The 22975-nt window shown below is 37.9% G+C and overlaps 1 protein-coding gene across 2 annotated transcripts in view; it reads left to right on the top strand.

Moving 5' to 3' along the window:
• Positions 1 to 22975, top strand: part of SHANK2 (SH3 and multiple ankyrin repeat domains 2) — a 162438-nt gene that overhangs the window by 111185 nt on the left and 28278 nt on the right. The window contains exon 7 of one of the 2 annotated variants that reach the window (XM_044437030.1): positions 19849 to 19979. In XM_044437030.1, coding sequence (XP_044292965.1) covers positions 19849 to 19979 — 131 coding nt within the window. Of the gene's footprint in view, positions 1 to 19848; positions 19980 to 22975 lie in introns of those variants that run through there. The other variant, XM_044437031.1, reaches the window with a different exon arrangement.

Genomic DNA, 22975 nt, shown 5'->3' with positions numbered 1-22975 from the left:
CTGTGCAGTGCTTATATCTCTTTGCCCTGATTCAAAAATTACTTAAAGGCATCGTAGGCCCTGCATGGGTATGCATTCTCCCGTCCTTTAATGATTCCTCATTCATTTTAGTGGACAAATCCAATCTACATGCACAAAAGAATGCATATGTAGATAGGTGCCTCCATTGAAATTAATGGTTAATTTTATTTCTTTGAGTGAGAGTGGGGAATTCAAAAAAATCTTATGATTAGTTATGTACTTATTTCAACAACCATTGTACAAACGGAACTAGATATTTTTAAATGTAAGAGTTCAATAATATTAATGCACCTTTAAAAATTCACAACAAAATAAATGGTTGTCTCAATAGAATCTTTCCATGAAATCCTGAGACAATGATGGCTTATGGAATTTCAATGAACAGCCATTGGATTTGGGGTGGGGGAGGGGAGGCTAATGCATACCTCCTTTTGAATATTTTAATAAATTTTATTTTGCTTTCTGGAGTCACTTCATTAGTGGCAACATTTTATCTTAATTAATAATTTGCCTTAGCTCACTGTATCCAATTTTTTGAATGTAGCTTTAAAAGTAGCTTGAATGTTGTAGCTTCATGATGCTTAAACTGGATACGGTTCCATTCTCCATTTGCAAACCCTAACTGGATTGATTGATTGATTGATTGATTTAATGTGCGAAACAAGTAACTAAGAATACTATTTTTAATGCCAGATTGGTGGTGGCCAAAGATTTTTTGGTCTTAAACAGGAATGTGTTGCCTGTTTCAAAGAAAAGACTGTCTCTATTTTTGTTGATCTTGCCCTTGAAGATATGAATATTCATTCCGTAAGAATGATTATGGTATCACTTTCATATGCATTAAAGATTAGATTACAGCGCAATTTAATATAAGAGACAAGGGAACCCAAAACAGAAGAATGCTTACTGCTAGCATATTTTGATAGAAAAGTGTGGCTTAGTGACATTTGAAAGAGTAATATTTATAGTCCATTACATTTATAATGTCAATTTTTTCAGGAAAAGTATGAAATAGTGGCATTTGAAACTATGAAGATATAGAGTAAATGCTGTATAGAAATTCAAACATAACTGGGACTAAAATGTGGCCTCAAATATGAAAAGGGTGCACAATACAGTTCTGGTTACTTAACACGATGGAATAAATCACAGTGCTTGCACATCAGAATTAACATGAAAAGAAATACAGCACCAGCAATGTAGCGCTCGTTCCTTCAAATCTGTGGATAATTTTGGAAGAAGATTTGGACAGAAGTTTCAAGCTATCAGATACCTTGTCATAGAAGATATCGATATATATTCCTGAAGCTGCAGATTTTAACATGGAACCTCTGAAGGATATTTGTGTAAGTGTTAACTGGTGACAAAAATGATAATCTTTCAGTTAGGAGTAAAACGTTTCAGCTGTGCACTTTGAAGGTCTGATGGAGATGTAGTAGAGGTCACTGCCCTATGTTTCTTTACCTAAGGTTTATATATCTCTATATCTTTGTCTACAGATGTATTTAATCCCAGTGAAGTAAAGTCATTTTGATATGGCTTTAGTAAAAAATCAGATTACAAGAATACAAGAGATAAATTTTCAAATTTGTTCAGTACTTTCTGAGAATTCTTAGAATTACCAACTCCTTCTTAAAGAGATAATCAATTCAGGTGCTGAGTAACTGAAATAACAACATTCAGGGAAGAAATTTATGAAAATGTGAGCAGTAGTAGATAACCATGGGCTTTTAAAGCTTCAATGTTGGCATTGTTATTGCTATTATGCACCAAATATTCATATTATTATAAGAAGCTATGCATCACCCCCAAGTGAAGTACTTAGTTGTCTTTCTTCACTACAGAAAAATAATTTTGGGTGATTTTGCTATCCCAGTGAAGAAGCATTGCAGAGAAAATAGAACAATTGAATCGTAAGTGCTCAACAGAATCATAATTTTGTGGCCATTGTGTTTAGCATTTTTGAGCAAGAACCTTTGCGGGCATCTTGCTCAAAAAGTAGTAACTGAGTTTTCACAATGGATGTGTTATGTCATTAAGATTTTCAGCATGTACAGATTGCCTGTGTAATGCATTTTCAGCATTTTCTCTCTCTCTTTTTCAGGTACCATGGTACAATTTGGTGTAGCTGTTGCTATGCCATTCACTTCAATATACATGCCTTTCAGGTACCAGGGATATGGACAGCATTCTCTCCTATCTTTAAAAAAAGAATAAAATACACCTTTTTCCTACTACTTCACATTATTTTTCTCTTGTTAGTAATTCCATGTTCATTTCTGATGAAAATTGTAAAATAAACACATACAGGCATCCTGTTGTTTGTTTTTATTTCCTTTGCTTGATGCTATAAGTTAGTTCAGGTATTGTGGATTACAAATTTAACTTCCTGTGTTGTTTGCAAAATGACTGCCCATGTATACACTCAGTTTCCTCCAGTGCTATGTTAAATCCAGCATACTTAATTGTCGCTTATCATTTTGTTAAACTCACGTTGTGTTCAGAACAGAAAGCGTCTGAAACAGAAATACTGTAATTATAAAATGGTTTTGTCTACACTGTAAAATACATTATAACACTACAAACATATGACACCTCTGATTCACGCATCTCACTTTTTTCATCTGCCTTTCAAAATCTGGATCAATATTGTATGTATTAAATAAGGTATAGTCTAGTGTTATGTAAGAATAATGTTACCATGATCTTACTGTTCTTAACAGGCTTTATTTTTTCCATGCAGTTGACTAATTTGTTATCAAGTTTCCTTTGGTCATCTTTAAATATGTCAAACCACGTGTCAAATAGTAAAAGTGATATTGCAAGACAGCATGGTCATGCAATTTTCCAGTAGAGTAGAAACAGGAGGAAATATTAGCAAATATTGGGCAAACTGTGGTTTGGCCAGCAAAGGAGTAGATGGTACCTCTGGATTTAATGCAAATGAACATTAAATCATTCTGTGAGGCATTGGTGTTGCCCTAAGTCTTAAGCTTTTTTAAATTAAGAAAATGGCACCTGTATGCTTTCGACGTGCCCAAAAGAATTTCATCAGTCTCTGCTTTCTGATGGTATGATATTTAAGGATATGTAAATATATTTCATGAGGGTGAAACTAGGTTATTAGAGCCTGCACAGTAGTTGCCAGACACAACCAAGTAATGTCTCATGTGATGTTTACAGAGGTTAAGATGGTAGCCACTTTTGTACTGGTTTTTAGTATAATATTTTATGTTCTGTACAGTGACAGTCTGATTTGCGATCTGCCAAGGGATCTATACTTTTCTTTCCAATTATCTGAAAAAGAAGATAATTTAGATTACCTCTTCTGCAATCTGAAATTGTCATCTATTTATGCTGGGCTTTATGATTGCATAATTTACAACACTATTCTAGATTTTATGTGACCTACAGGTTGGCTTCATTTAGACATGCCAGTACATGTTTTAAATACAGCATAGATGAATCCATACTACAGCTTGACCTCTAAAGCATAGATGCAAAACATGGCTTAAGATTGTTTCATTAGTTCCTTTCTATTGAGACAGACTGACATTTGTAACTACTGTTTGTCAATTGACTCATCATGAGAAATTATAATTGTACAAGCCATGATTTGCAAACATAGTGCAAGCCATGGTTTCTGTTTTTCAAACAATTCATCAACCATAAATGAAGTTTTATAGAAATGGTCCGTTGCAATTTCTGAATTTAAGCCATTGTGTTTCATTCCATGTTTACATGTTATCTTGATTCTAAATGTTTAACGTTAGGAACAGAATTTCTACAAACAGAATCTAAATTCTAACTTAGACGAATCTAAGTTAAGCATCTTAAGTTATAAAATACATATATGAAAGATATCTGTGACTAGGATCTTATAAAAGAATAATATTTTTATTACCATCTTTTTAGGCAACTTAACAAATATACAGATGTTAGGTAAATTAGCTAGAAACCTAAAATAGTATGAGTGGCTATTTGTGATAAGTAACTGTAATTAACAGAAAAGGCATTATCCATCTACGATTAAACACATGGTTTTGTTCATATTTCATTCTTTTAATTAATCATTGGAACCATATTGGATGAAATTGGCTTTAAAGTGCCTGTTCTGATTTTGTTAACTACAACTTAATGTCAGCCATATGTTTAAGAATTGTTTATGTCTTATATTCCTATTTAGCATTAAGAAATTGCCTTAATTTGCGCACCCCAATTTGATTTAAAACTAATGGTGTGTCTGTGTGCATGCTACTGTATACAATTCTGGGAGAGTCTTGGATTAGGCATATATTGGACAGGAAAAACAGCGACTTCAAATAAACTTATTAATGCTTTATGCACTTAAGAATGTTGATTTCAGGTTGAAGTGATTGCATTTTCATCTGGCTCTTATTTGCATTGGGTGTTAATAATTTGCTTTACTATATAGTCTGCATCAATTTATTTATTTATTTATTTATTTATTTAGTTAGTTAGTTAGTTAGTTAGTTAGTTAGTGAATAACAGGTTTTGGGTCCCAAACTGTTCTACTTGGTTGGATTAATATATGTAGGCTAAGACTCAAGGAACTGCTAGATTGTTTCCTATGTGCATCAGGGAAGTTGTTTGTTCTGTTTGTAGACTGCCTTCTTCCTTTCAAGGAATTCAAGGCACCTTATAACCCTAATTCTCCTCTTCCTCTCAATCTTATTCCCACAACAATAACAACCCTGTGGGGTAGGTTGGGCTGAGAGTCTGTGACTGACCCATAGTCCTTCAGTTGTCTCCATGACTGAGTGGGGACTAGAACCCAGATGCCTGAGTCCAGGTCCCATGTTCTTAACCACTACACCACACTGGTTGTTAAGGTTTCCTTCCCTCACAGCAGCCCACTCTGTCCCCCTGTAAAGTCTGTTACAGTGCTTGGAAATTCTACAGTGCAGCATAAAACATAGTCTGAAAGGCTGCAGCTGTGAGCCAAAAAAATAGCCATATGTATGGAAGCATCTCCACCCCAACATAGGTTTCTTTTGATCCTAGCCATATATGTCCCAGAGTAAAAATACTAGTCTCAATGCTGTGTCTATTTTTTGTGCTAATCATGAAGCCTTATTATGATTATTAGCCTTTTCAAATTGCTAAAAAAAATGATAGAAGATATTTTGAGTTTATTATTCCTTCATGAATAATTATTAACATGTTGATAATATTAAAATAATAAATTTAAAATATCGTACATATGTTATGGTACAGCAGCCAAAATAAAACAACTTATGTCCTAGGAACTTAAAAGATTTAGGGTTCAGTTCCACAGGATACAAATCTGCATATGCTGATATATTTCTATGAAAATTTAGAAATAATTATATGGATTTATTTAAATTTCACAGGAGGTGAAGCCAGCCAATTCATTTCTCACCCAAATAATCTCAAATTCCTTAGTAAAGTTAGTACAAATTCTTTAGTAAATTTGTACCTGCCTCATATCATCCCTAATTAAGGGAAAAGACTTTTGCTTTGTTTAATTACTATGCAGAGAAGTTTTTAAAGAGGGTGTTCAAGTGCATGGAGAAGGGAGAGTTAACCCTTCACTGCTCAGCCTCCCTAGCAAGAAGCACAATGGCAACAGCGTATGCCCAGGGCTCTTGGAAATGGATCTAGTGCTGGAGGAAATAGGTTCAGGTGAGGCCTAGCAATATCCCTAATTCTTAAGGTTATACATGAATTTGCAATTTTGTACACACTTCCCTAGGAATAAGCTCTGTTAAACTCATTGGGGATGTATCCCGTAAACATGCATAAGATTAGGCTATGTATCCTTTGTTGAAATCAATAGTATTTGAAAATGCTTAACTGGTTGGGACAGGCTGCTTTTCCTTTATCATGTAACCTGTGCCCTCTTCTTTTTCAGTGTCATTCCCTCCTCCCTACTTAATCTGTTGAGTAAGGATTGAGGAGAATTTTGTTCTATTTGTTTCTTGGTAAGAACTTAGCAAAATTCACACATTACTTTTTTCTCAATGGAAAGGAAAGTACTCAAGATTTATAGAAATCAAATGTGGGAGAAAGTAAAACTGATAGAACTCTCTATCGAATCTATATTTAATTTATTGTGTGAGCAGCCATGTTTGTGGTTTGTGCAAGTTTAGTTGGCCATTACTTTTTAAGGAGAGACTCCTTGTTTTTTGGCAGGCAGGTACAACACATTCCACTCTGCACTGGAAATAGCTGCATTTATTGGATTTAGTGCATATGGCTAGGTAAGAATTTAATTTGTATTTCCAGAAGAAGTTACTAAAATTTGAACAATTCTCCATAAAAGAGACTGGAAAAAACTTGATTTTTTAAAACATTAAGATGTGAGAAAAAGTGAAATAGTAAATTTCATTTACTTCTACTCTTCTGAGATGGCCTGGTTCTTCTGAGGTGGATTTGCTCCTGCATACTGTTTTGCAATTGAATGTCTGTCAGAAAAAAGAGAATAATGACAGTGTTGTTAAAAGTCATAGGGACCGAAGTATCCACGGAATCTGCAAATCAGTATTAAATGTGTACTTAAAAGCAGTTATAAAGGGCAGTGCTATTTTACTGTGTGTGTGTTTTTACATTAGATTAATCCAGGCACATTCTAGATAACATTTGGTATTTCCTGAGTTTGCTTAGATTTTTACTTGTGAAGAAGTAGGAAGTACTCTTCAATTGTAATAACAATTGTGGGGAATTGGGTGTCATAATCTTACACTGCCATGAGACGTGGGGTCTGGAAACTGAATGTTGCATCACTTGTTTTCTCATCACAAGGTTGTCAGCCTTAATGTGTGTCAGTGGGAAAAATAAACATTTGCTAGATCCCTTTACAAGCTTAACTTCTAAATGACATCCTGCTGTATTTGCAAAGGATCAACATGCAGTCAAACAATATTGCCTTGAATTGTCCCCAATTATGTATAGTCTATTAGACAAGTAAACTGTGTGGCTGCAGTATGAAGGTGCAATGCATATTGCACCCAGTTTTCTGTAATGTATTGTGCTTGGCAAAGTATTATCTGTATCTGTCTTAGGTATTCAGAAACATTCATCATATTTCAAGCAGCTTGAATAGTATAAGAAGAAGGGCCATGATGCACACATGGGTCCAAATGCAGAGGAACAATTCAAGGCTCCAAGAAATTCCTCATTTGCTTCTACAGCTGTTGCATTGCTAGCTGCATTTACTGTGCCCAAAGAACTCTCCATGTATCTCACGGCAAGAAGATCATTCCTATTCCTCCAATCCTGCTGTTCATATGGGGGGAAAGAAAAGAATATATAAGGAAAAGAAAGCAATCCAATAGTGGAGATGAAAAGTCTTGTGGGATCTCAAAAGGAGGGACTCTTTCAGAGCAGCAGTTCATGGGGGAGAGATCCGCTGCCAATACAAGCAGCAGGTAAGACTCAAGATGAGCATATGAGTCAAGTATTCTCAGTGAATCAAACTATTTTCCTTCTAGCTAAAACCTCTGATTATTATAAAAACATGCTGTAGTCTGTGCTTTTTCCATAGATTTTCCACTGCTAGGTTGTCCTTGTTGTTTTTCTGTGGACTTTAAACCAAAATAAACAGTAGATTCTATCCTGCATTTACTGAAAGACCTGAAGCACAATAACCCTATGTGTGTCACAGTGACTTCCGTGATGCAAGGAGCCAGCAGTACTCCAACACCATGATCCTACCCATGCATCTATGGAGCTGGTGTAGTCCTGACTTCTGGCAACATTTGACAGACATCCTGCCCAGAACAGACAGCTTACTCTGCAGGGCAGGGAATGGCAAACTGCGAATAATGAACACATGCATAAAAGATATGTCAAGCCTGTCACTCTGCTCACCAGAAGAAGTTACAGCTTTTGATGCAGCTCCCCACATCAGCAAAGCATCATGCACATGAAGGTGTCAGAACAATATACTCAGGTGTATAACCAGTTGCTTACTTCGTCACAGAAATGGAGACATCCGATCACAGAGAGGAGAGGGACTGGAGAGTCTAACATGGCCACTGCATTAGAGCATTTTAAGAGTCCACTTGTGGTCAAATAAAGTAACGCCATTAGAAAAACAAAGACCCTAATTATACTGTCTGGATTTTTTTGTGTTTAATTCAAAACACAATTAACATTATAGGTGGAAAAGCTAAAAGAGCAGTGGATCCAAAATTACCAGATCCTTGGTACAGTCCTTTCTCTTTCCCCATCTGTCTTCATATATATCTTTCTGTTTGAGATCTCTGAAAGATAGTTCAGAACATAATAAAACTAAGAAATTTAGGAGGAGGCCATGAATCTGGATACCCTAGAACTCATTGTTATAGTGCTGGAAACCATCTATTGAGTTAGCAGTTGTTGGAAAATATATTGATCAGTTAAGAAAACTAACAAGTCAAGGTGATAGAATCTGAGGCAGAGTGCAGACATAATGCTGTTGATCTCTTAATCATGGTTAAAAGAGTAGCTGTTAGCCATGGACCCATACACTGTCTTCGCTCTCCTTTTGTCTCAGGTATGATTATCTCCCGCATTTCCCTGTGTCAATTTTAACCATATTTTAGCATTACATCTGGCTTGGCTTGGCTTGCTTCTACTGTTTACTCTTTTAATTCATTTTAGCATGTTATGTTTTGTTTGTTAATGTATCAGTGTGGTTTTGTATAGTACATCTGCTTTCCTATAGAAAGTGAACTGATGATGATGTTGATAATGATGGTGATGATGATGATACTGTGAACTAAACATGGTTATTAGCTTAACTCTAGTTCCAATTTATCAGGATTTGGAACTCTCATTAAGATGGAAGCTCTTTGGCATTAATCATGGTTAGACATCTGTTGAAATGTTATACTAAACTAGGGGTGCAAAACCTCAGGCCAGGGGGCTAAATCTGGTCTTCCAACTCCCCATGGTTTCCCAGATAACCACACACATCCCTTCGCAGCCTGTTTTGCCCAACCACTGATTATTTGGTGGTTTTCCAGATTTTATGTGATTTCCCCCATTCTGAAAAGGTTGAAATGCTTCTTCTAGGGCATATATATTGGCAGTAAGAGCTTTAAGCTAAAAATATGCTGCTGCTGTTGGTATTTTCACTTTTCTCTTTGGCTTTGTCCCTTTTGCTGCACCTACCGCTAGTATATGAGATTCAACTTTTGGGCTGAAAGAGATTCAAAACTCTGTACTAAATCATGCATAAACTGATTAAAGTAAGTATGAGAGATCTCGTGTGCCCACAGCTTGTTCCCCATCTCTTAACCATGATTAAGAGATCAATAGTATTGTATCTGTACATGAGTAGCTTTTCCATAATATTGCCTTTGCTTTTCACATTCCACTGAGTCTAGTCTCAAGTTATTGTTCATGTCTTTGTAATGAAACCTAATCTGAGGAAGAGAAATATTTAGGTCAATTAGCATGATAGAGAGATAGAATTTGGTTCCTTGGGAATGTGCCTTGCTTTATGTCCCTGGTGAAGAGCAGCCAAGAATGTGAGATTGAAGCACCTAATTCAGGCGAGTTCAACTGATGTAAATCTTTCTAAGGATCATCCAGTCCTGCTATTGATCAGCACAGTTTGTAGGCCCACCAAACTTCCATTGCCTCCATTCTGCCACACCACCAACATAGTGGCTGGTGCCATCATCTTAACCAGTTCAAGTCCTGAATTTTATCAGGCCAGCTTGTAGACAGCAAGACAAGGATCTCTCAAACAGAGCCTGATGCATTCAACACAGTGATATCCACCAGTGATGTAAACTTGCCACAACCACTCTGCATTGAATGAAAATCACCTTAAGGTCATGCCTACAATACTATTTTTGTTCTCTGCACCCCATATTAATATTAAATAAAGACTGCAAATCCTAGTTATTGGAGATGCTTGAACTCTTTGTTACTGTTAATGTTACCTCTTGATTTATCCCCTTCTTTGTTAATAGCCAGTTTAACAAATCATTCTAGCATCTTTGAATGTATTCATGATTCACAAGTATTCAATAGTAGTGTCAGAAGTTAAGTCCATTGACTGTTTATAAATTGTTTTCCCTGTTTGTTATTTGTGTAATTGGCCACCAATGCCATATAATACTGTGCTTTTTCTCTGATTAGGAGACTAACTAGAAGAGATGACAGCCAAAAATTAATGGTACTTCTGAGCAATAAGCATTTATTTTAAGTTTGTGAAATTGGATTCACAAGCAACTGGCAGATGAACCATAAGCATAAATAACAAACACTCCTGAACTATAACGTTACTTGTGTAATCAAAATTCCTTTACTCAAAAATCAACTGGGGGAGGATAGGCTTTATTCTTTTAGATTATTTTATGAGTTCTGCTGTTTTTATACTGGGTTGGTTCCATTTTAAATGTTCAATGAAAGAAAATTTCAAATATGAATCTGTCTGAATTCATTCGACCAATTACATACTAACAATAAAGTGCTATTTCTTAAACAGAGATGGCCAACTTGTATATTGTAAGAGGCCACTCTTTTTTTCATATACTCTTCCAAGGGTTCAGAAATATATTTTGATGTCCAGTCTAACCCTGTCACAACTAGTCAGGCCCTATATTCAGTGCAGCCTAACAGAAAGTACTTCATAGTTAGGTTGCATATGCGCTGAAGCATGACTTGGGGTGTTATATTCAGAACTATGAGAGGGCTGATTTAAAGGTATGGAAAGCCTCTCATACAACTATTTTAAAGTTCCATTTATAGATAATATACAGCAACTTAATTAATTCGATAGGCCAATGGAAGTTGTGCAGAGAAAATTATATGTTGGGCCACATCTTTCTCAGGAGCCATTGGTTGGCCATCCTTGCTCAAAATTCCAGTCAGAATCATGGATATGATATTTGCACAGGTGTTCAAAAACATTCCCAGCTGTATATGCGTTCCCTGGCAGAGAATTTTGAAAAATGAATGCTGTGGTCCTACAATGTAGCTTTGTCTAAGGAATATTTGACTCACCGGTCATAGCTATTGCTATGCTGGTGGAGCAAAGGTGGGAATAAAAATGCAAAAGCAGCAGGTATTACACTGAAATTACTTCATGAAGTCCCTTTTCAAAATATCCATGCAGTGGAAGATTCAAGGCTTGCATGCCACTGTCCCCACTTCCATTTTCATAAGAATCTCATACATCTTATATAAACACAACTTCATCCTCACCTTCCATAAACATGCAACTGGACAGTCTTACCCAACACATACAGAACATGAATACTTTGAATGTGAATACTTGACTCACTAGACAAAGAAATAATTAGTGCTAATAGCATTATCATTATTACTACTACTGCTATTATTATTGAGATAAATACTCAGCTATATTGAATCGTGTTATGTACAATGAACTTTAGAGTATATGGCTAGAAGTTTCCAGATCTGAGGTGGTGAAAAAGACCATGGTTATCTCTAGGAATCACCCTTGATATTCCTCTTCCTGCCCTAAAATAGGAGAGATTATCTCAAGGAACATTTAATACAAGAACACTGTATTTCTAATATAACACATTCATACACCCATGCCCCTCTCGTGCAAATGCCCAATTCCAAAAGAAGTTCATAAGAGCAGCATGTGGTGTGTGTCAATGAGCAGGAGTTACACCCAACAAAATACAAATGTTTGATATTATGTAATGTGAGTGCTAATTACCTAGCACCAACTACACAGAGCAATCAGTTCACCAGGAATGATCAGAAGTAGTTACTGTTGTTTAGATGTTCTATTTAATGAAGATAATGCTATTAACGTTCAACTCTTGCTTGAGAGTGGGGAATATACTATCCTGAAGCAGTGGTTATTATGATCATTCCAGTGGACATATCAGAATAAATGTCTAAATTGTCCCAGAGGCAGAAGGCTTATTTTATTTTTCCCACATAGAATGTTTTCTCATTCATCACATAAGATACAGAAGTGCAGAACATGGCAATCTAATTAAAAATGCATGCAATATATAATCATGTTCAGGGATATATTTGCTTAGTGTAGATGTACGTCTAAATCACATACATGACTAAACGCCCCTGTGCAAGACTTAATATTTCTTTGTAAGCATACATACATGGGAAAACATGTGCTTATATTTCCCTTATGAAAGTGAGCAGGAAGTCAGTAGGAAAGCACAAGGCAAATATTATCTTCAAACAGAAATCATCCTGGTGAACAATGCCCTTGTGTATAATTACCTTCGATTTAGAAATAGCAAGGAAATGAATGTATATAGTACATGTAAGACCTAAGAGACATTGTTCACAGGATAAATTTGATTGACTGTCACACTGACTATGTGGCACTAGTTCTGAAAGGGGTTTAGGGGTGAGATGAAACGCCGGACAAAAGAGAAGATAGCAACCAGTGCTTCAAGGGCTGCCACACAAGCCAGTGGTGGAGCAGATCTGACACCACAGGAAGCTCAGGTCGCTTGGACAATTGACCCAAAGTTCATCACAGAGATTTCTGACTGTGACATCACTACAATACATAGGTGAGCTTTTTGATAGGTTCACAGGCATTTATGTCACAATCACAATAAGGTGTATTGAAAGTTGTGCCTTGGGATCCAGGATAGTTGTATGTGTTATGGGTGCAGGACAGTTTGCGTTATATAAAGTATCAATAACTACAACCGGCTCCTCCACTTTTCAATCTCTAAATTTTAGTCCGCCCTACTGTTTGCCCAAACACAAACACACTGGTTTCCCAACTGGCTTCTTTCTGTGTGTTGTCCAATGTATGTAGATTCCTCCATCTTCCTGGCCTCAGATACAGTGGTTGTTGCTCCTCTATTTGATTGCCAGATGTCACTGGGGAGCAAGATGGGGAGGTTCCTGGATCTTCGGGGCAACCCAGGCACCAGAGAGGAAGTTCACCATCCACACCTGCAGAAGAGCAAGAATCCTCAGTGCCAGCTTCTGATGAAGATTCACCAGCCAGAACTACGGAGAGTTGGCCATGGCCATTGTCATCATCTGAAACACACAGCAATGTTGGGGAAGATTTTGAGGGATTTCCAACACCAGAGCGGACTTCACAGTGTGCAATGGACATACAATCTCCTGGCAATCAGTCTCTCAGTAGAACTCCCCAGTATGAAAGTGACTCTCCTGAGGAGGGAAATGAAATGAACGAAGAGCACCACGGTGTTCAACCTGTCCCTAGAGATCGGGGTTGGAGGGGGCAAACTCAGTTGACAGAAGGGGAGAGGTTATTGATGGAAACCAACAGTAGGATTGTGCAGCTGCTGGAAAACATAAAGAGGGAGCATGCACAGTCCATGGGTCTCATGTCACAGTCCATGGGCCGAATGGAGTTGCAGCTAGGCATTGTGGCAACCTCCACAAGAGCCATCCATAACTACCTGTCTGAGATTTTAGCTTTCCTCAAGCAGCCAAGGACACAGGTCCTTGAAACACGTATCTCCCAAAGAGCCACCCCTCGTGTTGAGTTAACCAGTGCCTCAACATGGACTGGTGAGGATGCAGTGGCAATGCCCACTGGATACTTACCAGGGGATGAAGGGATTAATGACTCTCAAGAAACACCACAAGCCACAGTGCCTCGTCGCAGTGGCCGAATGCAGAGAGCCATAACAGAGAGGGCCTCATTGCCCATGCCCATGCGTCAGGCAAAAGGGGGAGGGAAGAAGAAATAAATTATCACAGTTGTGATAGTATTTTTAAGGGTTTTTTTTAATGTGCCTGTCCTTTTAATTCGTAGCCATAAAGCCATGAATGGCAGAACTTGACCATTTCTACATTTGGCTAACATTGTATTCTGGCTGACTAGATTAGTCTAACATTTTGTAGTTTATATTTGCATTGTTAACAATGTGTGCTGCTGGTATTTGAAGAACATTTGCTTCTGTTCTTTCACTTTAGCTTCATGAGAGCATTTTTTTTACACTGTGCCAGACATTCATTGCTTTTCTTACAAATACAAATCATTTCTGGACACAGCTGTTTTTTGAGTTTTCTTTTTCCATTATTCCCCCCCTTCCCCTCATTCCCTCTGAGCAAGCATACTGAAGTTCTTGGTAAGTATGTGGGTCTTGGCAATATTCGCCTCAGAAATTGTGTTCAATTAGTCTCTGCCTGGTGTTTCTGGCATGCTGGCCTGAGGTGTTGGGGTTAGCCTGTAAGTGCCTTTTGGATCATGATAATTCTTATCCTCTGTGGGTCTGACTAGATTAGTCTCTAGCCCATTGTGTGGTAATAACCAACCTATCTTGGCTGGGTTGCGTAAATGCAACATGCCAGGGTGCTTTCGCAGCATTTGTGACTTGGATAAAACTGTGCCAGCAGATCTATCTAGGCACAGGAATGCTACTTTCAAAAGCTCCTTTCTTGTTGGGTCTTGGTGGGTAACTTAGTTCTGCTGCGAAGAGAGTTTGGAGATTTAGAGACAGAAAATAGCAATGTATTTTTGTACCTTGATCAGTTCTTACAATAAAGAAATATTATTTGTAGGTTAAACTAATTCAAATAATACCATAAATATTAACGATGCAAGCCAAAGCCATGCTCTTCCTAGTAGCCAGACCTCCTCAGAATTTAAGAGTCATGACATGCTGTTGGGTACTGTGCCACAATGTCTGAAAGCTAGCTTTGCATCACAAATGTGTATGCATTGATAGTACAGAATTGCCTTTTCTTTTAGGCCACTTCATTTACTGGTGCTAGAATGGTCTGAATAGAACCAGGGTGAATACAGCACACCGGGCTGTCGGCGCATTGCAGGTGCAGGGGTGGAGCTATTGCTGCTTCCAGACTGTTAACACAGTGGACTCAAAATCATCTCTATGCATGTGAGGAGTACAGAATGGGTCCTAGATTATTGTTTGAGGATCCTATTTCACTAGAAAACTAGGCAGTGGCTGCTACCATTATTACAAGCACAGAGTAGTTACTGCTGTCCCGTTCCAGTTTTAAACTAACTTTCCTGAAGAGTCACAACAGCATATTTGTCAAACCCATAACTAATCCAACCTGGTGGATATAGCTAAACTTTCTATGGACTGTCACAGCAACCCGTATTCTCTGAGACTGAAGATAAATAGGAGGAGGAAGCATTTTGCTGCAGTACAAACCAGCCATATTGTGCTCCTTAGTGAAACATTTGCTTGTGGCTGCTTTTTGCTAAATGATTGGGCTAATGATGAGATGCAGCTGGTATGGGCTAACCCCTGAGGCAGGCACTTTGCAGGCGCAACGTTGGATTCAAAATATTTGTCCTGACACAAACTAGATCTAGATGTACTCTGATTAAGAATGCTTCTGTGGGTGGGCTATCTTAACTATATGCTCAAATGCACCCTGTATTTCAGGTGTCAGCTCTCACACCTAGGGATGTATGAGAATTCCATTTGGGGAGTGAAAACATGATGGATTTTTCTGGTTCAGCCCTGTGGATTTTGTTCCATTTCCCCCACTGGCATCGACTTGATCTGTGGCAAATTGAGCCAACATGTGGATTCCATTTTTAATAGCAGCGGTTTGTGCAAGTCTGGTGGGGGGATCTTGAAATTTGTGTAAATGTTACTGTAATTTCAAAATTATTTTTAATTGGGCATCTTCACACAAGTGCACAAGATCACAAGCCTGCCTCTTCTCTGTATATCACTGTAAAAATTTCTGTACAAGAGGCATATTCTCCTCTTGTAAATTTCCTGGTCAGTTTCATCATTTCTGCACACTAATTTATTTAGCCTGATAGAGCCCTATTCCATACTCGCCAAAGAATTTGCTGATTTTTCCCTTCTACTTTTCTCCCTTCACAAACCAAGTGAGATGGAAAGCGGGAACTGACAGTTTATTTGACAAGCGCAGAATATGGCTCTGTTGGACTAAACAAAGGAGTGTATGGTGCGAATGAAGCGAAAGGAATATTTACAAGAGGGATCCATGCCTCTGTGGGATTACATAGAGGACAGGCAGAACTGCACTCATGCATAGTTGAGCAAGAAAACCTTTTTTTGAGACACCCTTTGGGGAAATCTCAACACCCCTGTGTGCTTAAATTCCAATTTGCACAAATGATGGCACCCCTCTCCCCAAATGCACAAAATATTTCTGGAATTGGAAAAAAAATTCCACAACAGTCCGCTGTCTCTTACCAGAATGGAAATGCTGTGGAATCTTGTCAGGCTTAAATGGGATGGAATTTCCAGTGTCACTTATCCCTATCCACACCTGTAATACCACTTGCGCCCCATCTGTGCCTGTTTTTATTTTTTGTTTGTTTGTTTATTTAACATGTTACAGATACCTTTGTAAATAAATGCGTTTCAAATTGAAGCATGTAAGAGTCATTCTCACTGATGCAAGAATACACCTTTTACAAAACTGCATAGCATTAAAATCAAGGGGAAATGTCAACTAGCAAGTGTGACAAACAAGTCCGAATTGACAGCCTTTGTTAAGTTTCTAATATTGTTTTTAAACTCCTGCACAGAAACAAGTTACACAGCTCTTTGAGAATCAGCCCTCAGTATCTTTTTTCCCTCATACCTTTTAGTATGTTTGAAAAAGGAAAGGCATTGTGTTGAACAAATACCTGTAGGACTGTTACATCCAGTCTAGCTGTGCCATATAATGAACTGTTTTTATTTGCAGTATATCATTCTAGAAGTATGGGGGGACTGGGGAGCGCGGGTTGTAAGGATTTTAAGAATTTGTCAAGAACTGCAGAATCTGTCAAAATGCTGCTGTAATTTGTAACTATTCTTAACTTCAGACAAATCAAATATAACTTGCTGGAAAGGCTGGAATTCTTTCCTAAATTTAATACATTGAGTGTATTTGGATTTTCTACACCCCTTGTATTACTTCAGTATGCCAATTTTTTTAAATAGCACAAAATTGCAAGCCTAAAGCCATCTAGCAATGCTGTCAGATTTTAACTGCTGTTAAAATGTCTGCGGAATTGAGGTATCCCTTCTTTCTTTGTAGTCACATATAGAACCTTACTTCCAATTCTTATTCCAATTTGCTTCGACTATTCTTGTCTGTGATTGGAAAGAGGCGCAATATCTACAATTTGAGTGGGAGTAGGGCAAGGAGAAATGAGCTGCCAAGGATAAAGCTATAAGATCAACAAAAAATAGAGCTTCCCACAACATCAGATTATTAGAGAATACTTGCAAACTGATTCAGTAGTCAGATCCAGTGCTCAGTATTGTCTTTGCAAGTCCAGTAGCTGAAGGTATGCATGGTTTTTATCATTTTCAAAGTGGCTATTTCCATGCTTTTTCAAGTGTCTTTCAAAGCCTCTTTATTCTTTCCCTGTAGTTTTCATTGTCCGGTTAGTGTATGGGTTATGTGTGTCTGTTCAGTTATAAGAGTGCTGAGTTTTTATGTGCAATTTTATATAATCTACAGACACTGAGTAACAAATACTTCCCATCTTCAAACTCTGTCTTAGTGGATCCCAGACAGTTTTTGTAGGATCACTTACGGGGCTGGAGAGGCTTAATACGAAATCTTCTCTCTTGGCTGTTCTTGGTGAATACACCAGCATACCCAAATGTCCAAGATTAAACCAGCAGGTTTTATGTTTTACTGCAAAGGCTCAGTTATAGTTTTAATAAAGTATGTTTGGGGATTGCTGCTAAATGGAGTACAAACCTATTGTATCATTTTGATTTTGTTTAAGCCAAACACAAAATTTAGAATACAGGAAACATATTTACTAATAATCTTTACAGTCATATTGTTCAATGTCATAACATCAGCAGCTGACCTAGAGCTTCTAAATGACTAAAACAATCTCCTTTTCCAGGGTAGTTTTCTTTTCATCTAGAGAAGTTAACTGTGATTCCTCCTCTATAAACACCATTGCCCTGATCCAGCTATCCCTTGTGGACAGAGAGGCTCTGATGCACACACAGAAACTCACCCAGCTACAAGATTTTCTCTCCTCAGTTCAGTGGTGGGGACATCTCTGGTCTTGAGTTCAGAGAGCTCTGCCCCTTCCACTGAAGTGAATTGAAAGAAACCCACACCTGCAGGGGACCCTCGCGTTCATGGCCAGAATGCGTGGGGCCCTGGATCACGACGCATCTCTCCATTTATCTAATGTGCTACATTAAAAGCCATTTCCTTTTGCCGCTCTCCCATTCTAAGCCAGACCCTTAGAGACTGCATATGCTCTTTACCAGTGAGTAGCTCTAATCATTCTCTAATTCCAACTCTCTGCATGGGTGGAATTACCTGTAGAAAAGTAAGGTGGCTGTATTTAGTTGATAATCAATGAACCAGTTTTTCTTTTTCTTTTTTCCTAAAGCAATTAGCAATGCAGTTATGCTATACGTAATTCTAGGAAAGTTAACGGGAAGTATGATGTCTTTAAGATGCAGTTGTCAAAAATAAGAAAAATAGGATGGAGTTGTTTCCATCTGTTATACAGCTTTTTGTGTATGCATTTATGCTTTGTATCCAGATCCCTATGGATAGAAAAGATGATTCATTAGTGGTTTTTAATGAAACTTTAGATTCTTTTTTTTAAGACAGTGCATTTATTTAATCTGATTGCATGTTCTAAATGTTGATACTGAAGGTGTGGCAAAGAAAGTATAAAGCACTATTTATTATAGCACAGATTGCGCAGAGACTAAATTGATGTGTGATTATAGATGAGTAAACTGCCTCGCTTTCAGCATTAATACGAAGAGAATGGTAATGAACAATTGTAATACTGTGATCTAGTTGCAGACTAACATTTTATCTGAAAGTTTCTTTGCGCCTTAAAAAAGAATAATACTCAAAAGTAGTAGCATCTATTTTGGTTTGTGCCTGTAGTTAGGTTTGCCCTATACTGCACGGAGCTACAAAGTTTGCAGATATAATTAGTGTTGTTGGCTTCTTCCGTGAATGTAATATGGAGGGCCAATTCTCACCACAATTTTGTCCATGATGGGCTGCTTTCTTTTCTTGTCTCCAGCCCAGATGAGGTTTCCTACTTTTTCCCATACTGAAGTGGTCATACCATGACTTCCATTATGATCTCAAAACACAGTTTGTTAGCCATCGTTCAGTATGTTCTTTGAAGATACTGTGCACACTAGAACAGAGTCCATGATGGAAGTTGTCCATGAGCATTTCCTCACTGACAGATAAAGGGATATTATACTCCAGGCTGAAAGAAAATTGTTCATTACTAGCAACTTGGTGATGAGAATCAGCCCTGATAAATTATTGAGCTTCTGTACAAGTTCTAATGTGGGTATGAATTTTGCTTTATTGGCCCAGAAATAAAGTACTTAAATAATATTTAGAAGTCAGAAAAAATGAAGTTATGAAACACTTCCATATTTAAGATACTAAAACGAAGTGCTGATAGAGCAGTGCTAGATAGTTTTGTCTAATTGCCTGGCATCAAGATGAAAGTAATAGTATAAAGAGCACTTTTAAAATACTTTTTATTGTCTAAAATATCACGTCTAGCGACTACTGTGTGAAACAGTGCTCTCCAGGTGTACTATTTCTAAAGGTTTTCTTTCCATTTCTATATAGATATTTTCCCTTCACATTTTGAAGGTTTGAAGAAGAGGATTGTTTTTCAAGTCACACTAAGTAAACATTAAATGCATGCAGGCTTAAAACTAAAGCATGCATGTTACGCAGCAGCAATAAAAGTGCTCGGCTTGCACGACTTATAATGCTCAAACATTGCCTTGTTAAACTGCCAAAATCCCTTTTTTATTTGCATCTTTAAGAAGTTAAACTTTTTATTTTACATTGCAATATTTAGATATTTCAGTCTTTGAACAAATTAGATTTATTTTAGCAAATACTTCTGTGTTACAGATAAAGTTGATGAAATAGTACCAGTTTCCAAGCCATCAAGAATTCCAGACAATGCAGCTGTGGACTCAAGAGTGGCAACAATTAAACCACGACCTTCCAGTAGATGCTTTCCCTCAGCTACAGATATGAATGTGAGTGATGGCTGTACTAAATGTCCATAGAGTTGTGATTCTGTGATTGAATAAAGATATTTCCAGATGTCCAATAGTAAAGGATAATCCTTCCAAGCTTTTATGTTTTTTTCTCATTATGCTGTTAGCATTATTATCATTTGTGTCCATAATCTCTTTCCACTGTGAGATTCCTCACAATGTTTTTTTCCTGTGTGAAGGCACTTGGAAGCCACTCCTATTAGAGTCAATGAATTAGGCTTCAGTTTTCTGTGTCAGAAAAAATAAGGTCGTTGTGGCATAATATTATTGATCTATAGCAGTGACATATAGATCTAAATGTCTCTAACGTCTGAACAGAACTGAAATGAACATCAAGATCTTGCTCATGGTTTATCGCAGGGTTGGAGATCCTGTGACCCTCCAGATGTTGCTAGATTATAGTTCCCATTATTATTGACTGATACTGGTTGGGCTTGAGGAGCATTAGGGTGCAATATCTAGAAAGCTGTGTGTTCACCAAAGCCTGGTTTTTGTATTGTGGATTAGGGGTCCCCTGCTATAAGTTGAATTTATAAGCATTCTGATGAGTGAGAGGAAGTAACGATCTCCTCATGAGGTTGGCGTGTGAATCATAGAATGGAAGGGGCCAGAGGGCCATCAGGTCCTTTTCAGTGCAAGACATCAGGTTAACCATCGCACTCAGATGGCTGTCCAGTTGCATTTTGAATGCTTCTAGTGTGGGAGAGCCCAAACCTCCCTAGATAATTAGTTCCATTGTCATACTGTTCTACCAGTCAGGAAATTTTTCCTGATATCTAGCTGGAACCTGGCTTCCTGTAACTTCAGCCCATTATTCTTTGTCCTGAACTCCGGTATGATCAAGAAGAGATCCTGGCCTTTTTCTTTGTGACAAGCTTTCAATTACTTAAGGAATGCTGTCCTACCTCCCCTCAGTCTTCTCTTCTTGAAGCTAAACATGCCCAGTTCTTTCAATCTCTCCCCATAGGGCTTTGTCTCCAGTTTCGAGATCATCCTTGTTGCCCTCCTCTGCACCCTTTCCAGCTTGTCTGGATCTTTCTTAAGCTGTGGTGCCCAGACCTGGACATAATTGAAATAACCATGAAGCTGTGATTGTCTTACCCAATGTTGGCAGTGATCCTCTAACTTAAGTTTAGTTTTTAATTTTCCCTTATTCAGAAAGTTTGTAGAATGAGTGATCATTTCATTGTGTAAAGTATAGTTTCCCACCTTGGTATTACTTCAAAGGTTCATCTCAGGCACAGTGTACAAAGTAACAGGTCAGATGGTATCCTTTGGATCCTTGTAAACATTCTGGGAACTTTCAATATAATGATTCTTAGGTACCTGTGGCAGATAGATTTGGAACATCTTGATTAATTTATTGCATTTTTGCATATTCTAAAAAGTGAAGTGCCAGAAAGTGGAAGCAATTTCTTCAGAGTCTTCATTTTAAGTGTTCCATCTTATTAATCCTTTTTCAAAGTGTTGAGATTGCATGATGATTACAGAGATTGTAGCAAGGTACTATCAATATACCAGTGACACCAAAGTTTTCCTTTTCACCTCATCTTTTCCTTCTCAACTCTTGTTCCTAAATGGTTCTTTCACAGCTTCGTAGTAAACATGAGTGAGATAAGTGAAACTGAATTAAGGGGAGTTTGAAGCAATGAAGGTAGGAGGCTTTGGATGGCCCCCAGTCTCATGCGGGCTTTTTGAAAAGTTATTCTGGATCTGTGACTTTCAGTGCAACCTGTGCATAGTTATTTTGAAATAAGCCACTCTGTGTTCAATGAGGTCTGTTGTGTTCATCCTTAGGCTCTTTTTAAGCAACCTCTGCTTAATATGTTTTCTAATTTTAAACAGAGTTGTCAAAATATGCAGTTAGTACAAATTGTTTGTAGCCACAAGTTCTGGCTTCTACAATGCATTTTGTTTCAAGCTGCCTGAACAGATTGTCCAAGGGCCACAGCTGAAGGAGTACATGGCACATACCTTAACATTAGCATTTTGGTGTATCAGGATGTGCTTTCATTTCCTATTGCTGCCTAAACTTAATTTGAGTCAAATTAAATGTTGCTTTTATTACATAGCCTGCAACTATGTTTTATATCTCTGCAAAGATATGATATGGATTGGGACTGTGCACCAGAGGCATGGTTTAAAAAGGAACACGTAGTTAAATCTTCAGAGAACTAGCTTTGATCTATAAAGCCCTAAAGTCACTCTTGTCTCTGTACCTCACAAGTATGTTACTTGAATGGAAAAATCTGAAAGGTGAGCAGTGTTGCTGCTGTAGGGGGGCAGGTCTAAGAAGCCCTCCAGGAAAGGCCCCCGCAACAGGCGACAGCATCTGCACTTACAGTAGCATGGCTAGGCCTCCTCTCGACTCAGTGGTGAAAAGAAACACTGCAGTTTCTCTCCATCCAGCACACCAAAGTGGGAGTAAAAATCTAGTTCTCTCCCCTCCTCAATAGGTCTATGCTAGTCAGCACAGGAATGGAGAGTGTCAAGTCTCATTGCAGTATTCTGTAGTAGAAAGTTTAGAACCCATTCAGTATATCACAATGAGAAGGAAAATCACGTTCTCTCCCCTCAGTTGACCTGTGCAGATAATTTTAGGATCACAGAGATCCCAGTTTTAATCCACACTGCAGATCTGGTCAGTACTCTCAAAGCTTCTCACTTCAGATGCTGTAATGTGCATTGCAGTCATGTTGAGTGAGGGGAAGGTGTAGTGAAAGAATAGTCCAGATTGTGGAGCTTCATGAGCCAATTTAGGCCCACAGCCCAGACGTTCCCCATTCCTGCTCTGTAGTTTTCTGTGTTGAATCTGTTACTTGGAAGACTGAGATGCGCCACAGAAGTTACTTGAATGAGCTATGCTTTTGGAATAAGTATATGTATTTGGAAAGCATTTAAGAGTGAAGTACATAAATGGATATAAGAACAGTTGATCAAGTATAATCGTCTGGCCATCCCATGGCACCACTGTG

This window comes from Varanus komodoensis, unplaced genomic scaffold, assembly GCF_004798865.1.
Source record: "Varanus komodoensis strain SLA01 unplaced genomic scaffold, ASM479886v1 scaffold3, whole genome shotgun sequence".
Taxonomy (NCBI): domain Eukaryota; kingdom Metazoa; phylum Chordata; class Lepidosauria; order Squamata; family Varanidae; genus Varanus; species Varanus komodoensis.
This window is presented reverse-complemented; position numbering and strand designations above follow the sequence as displayed.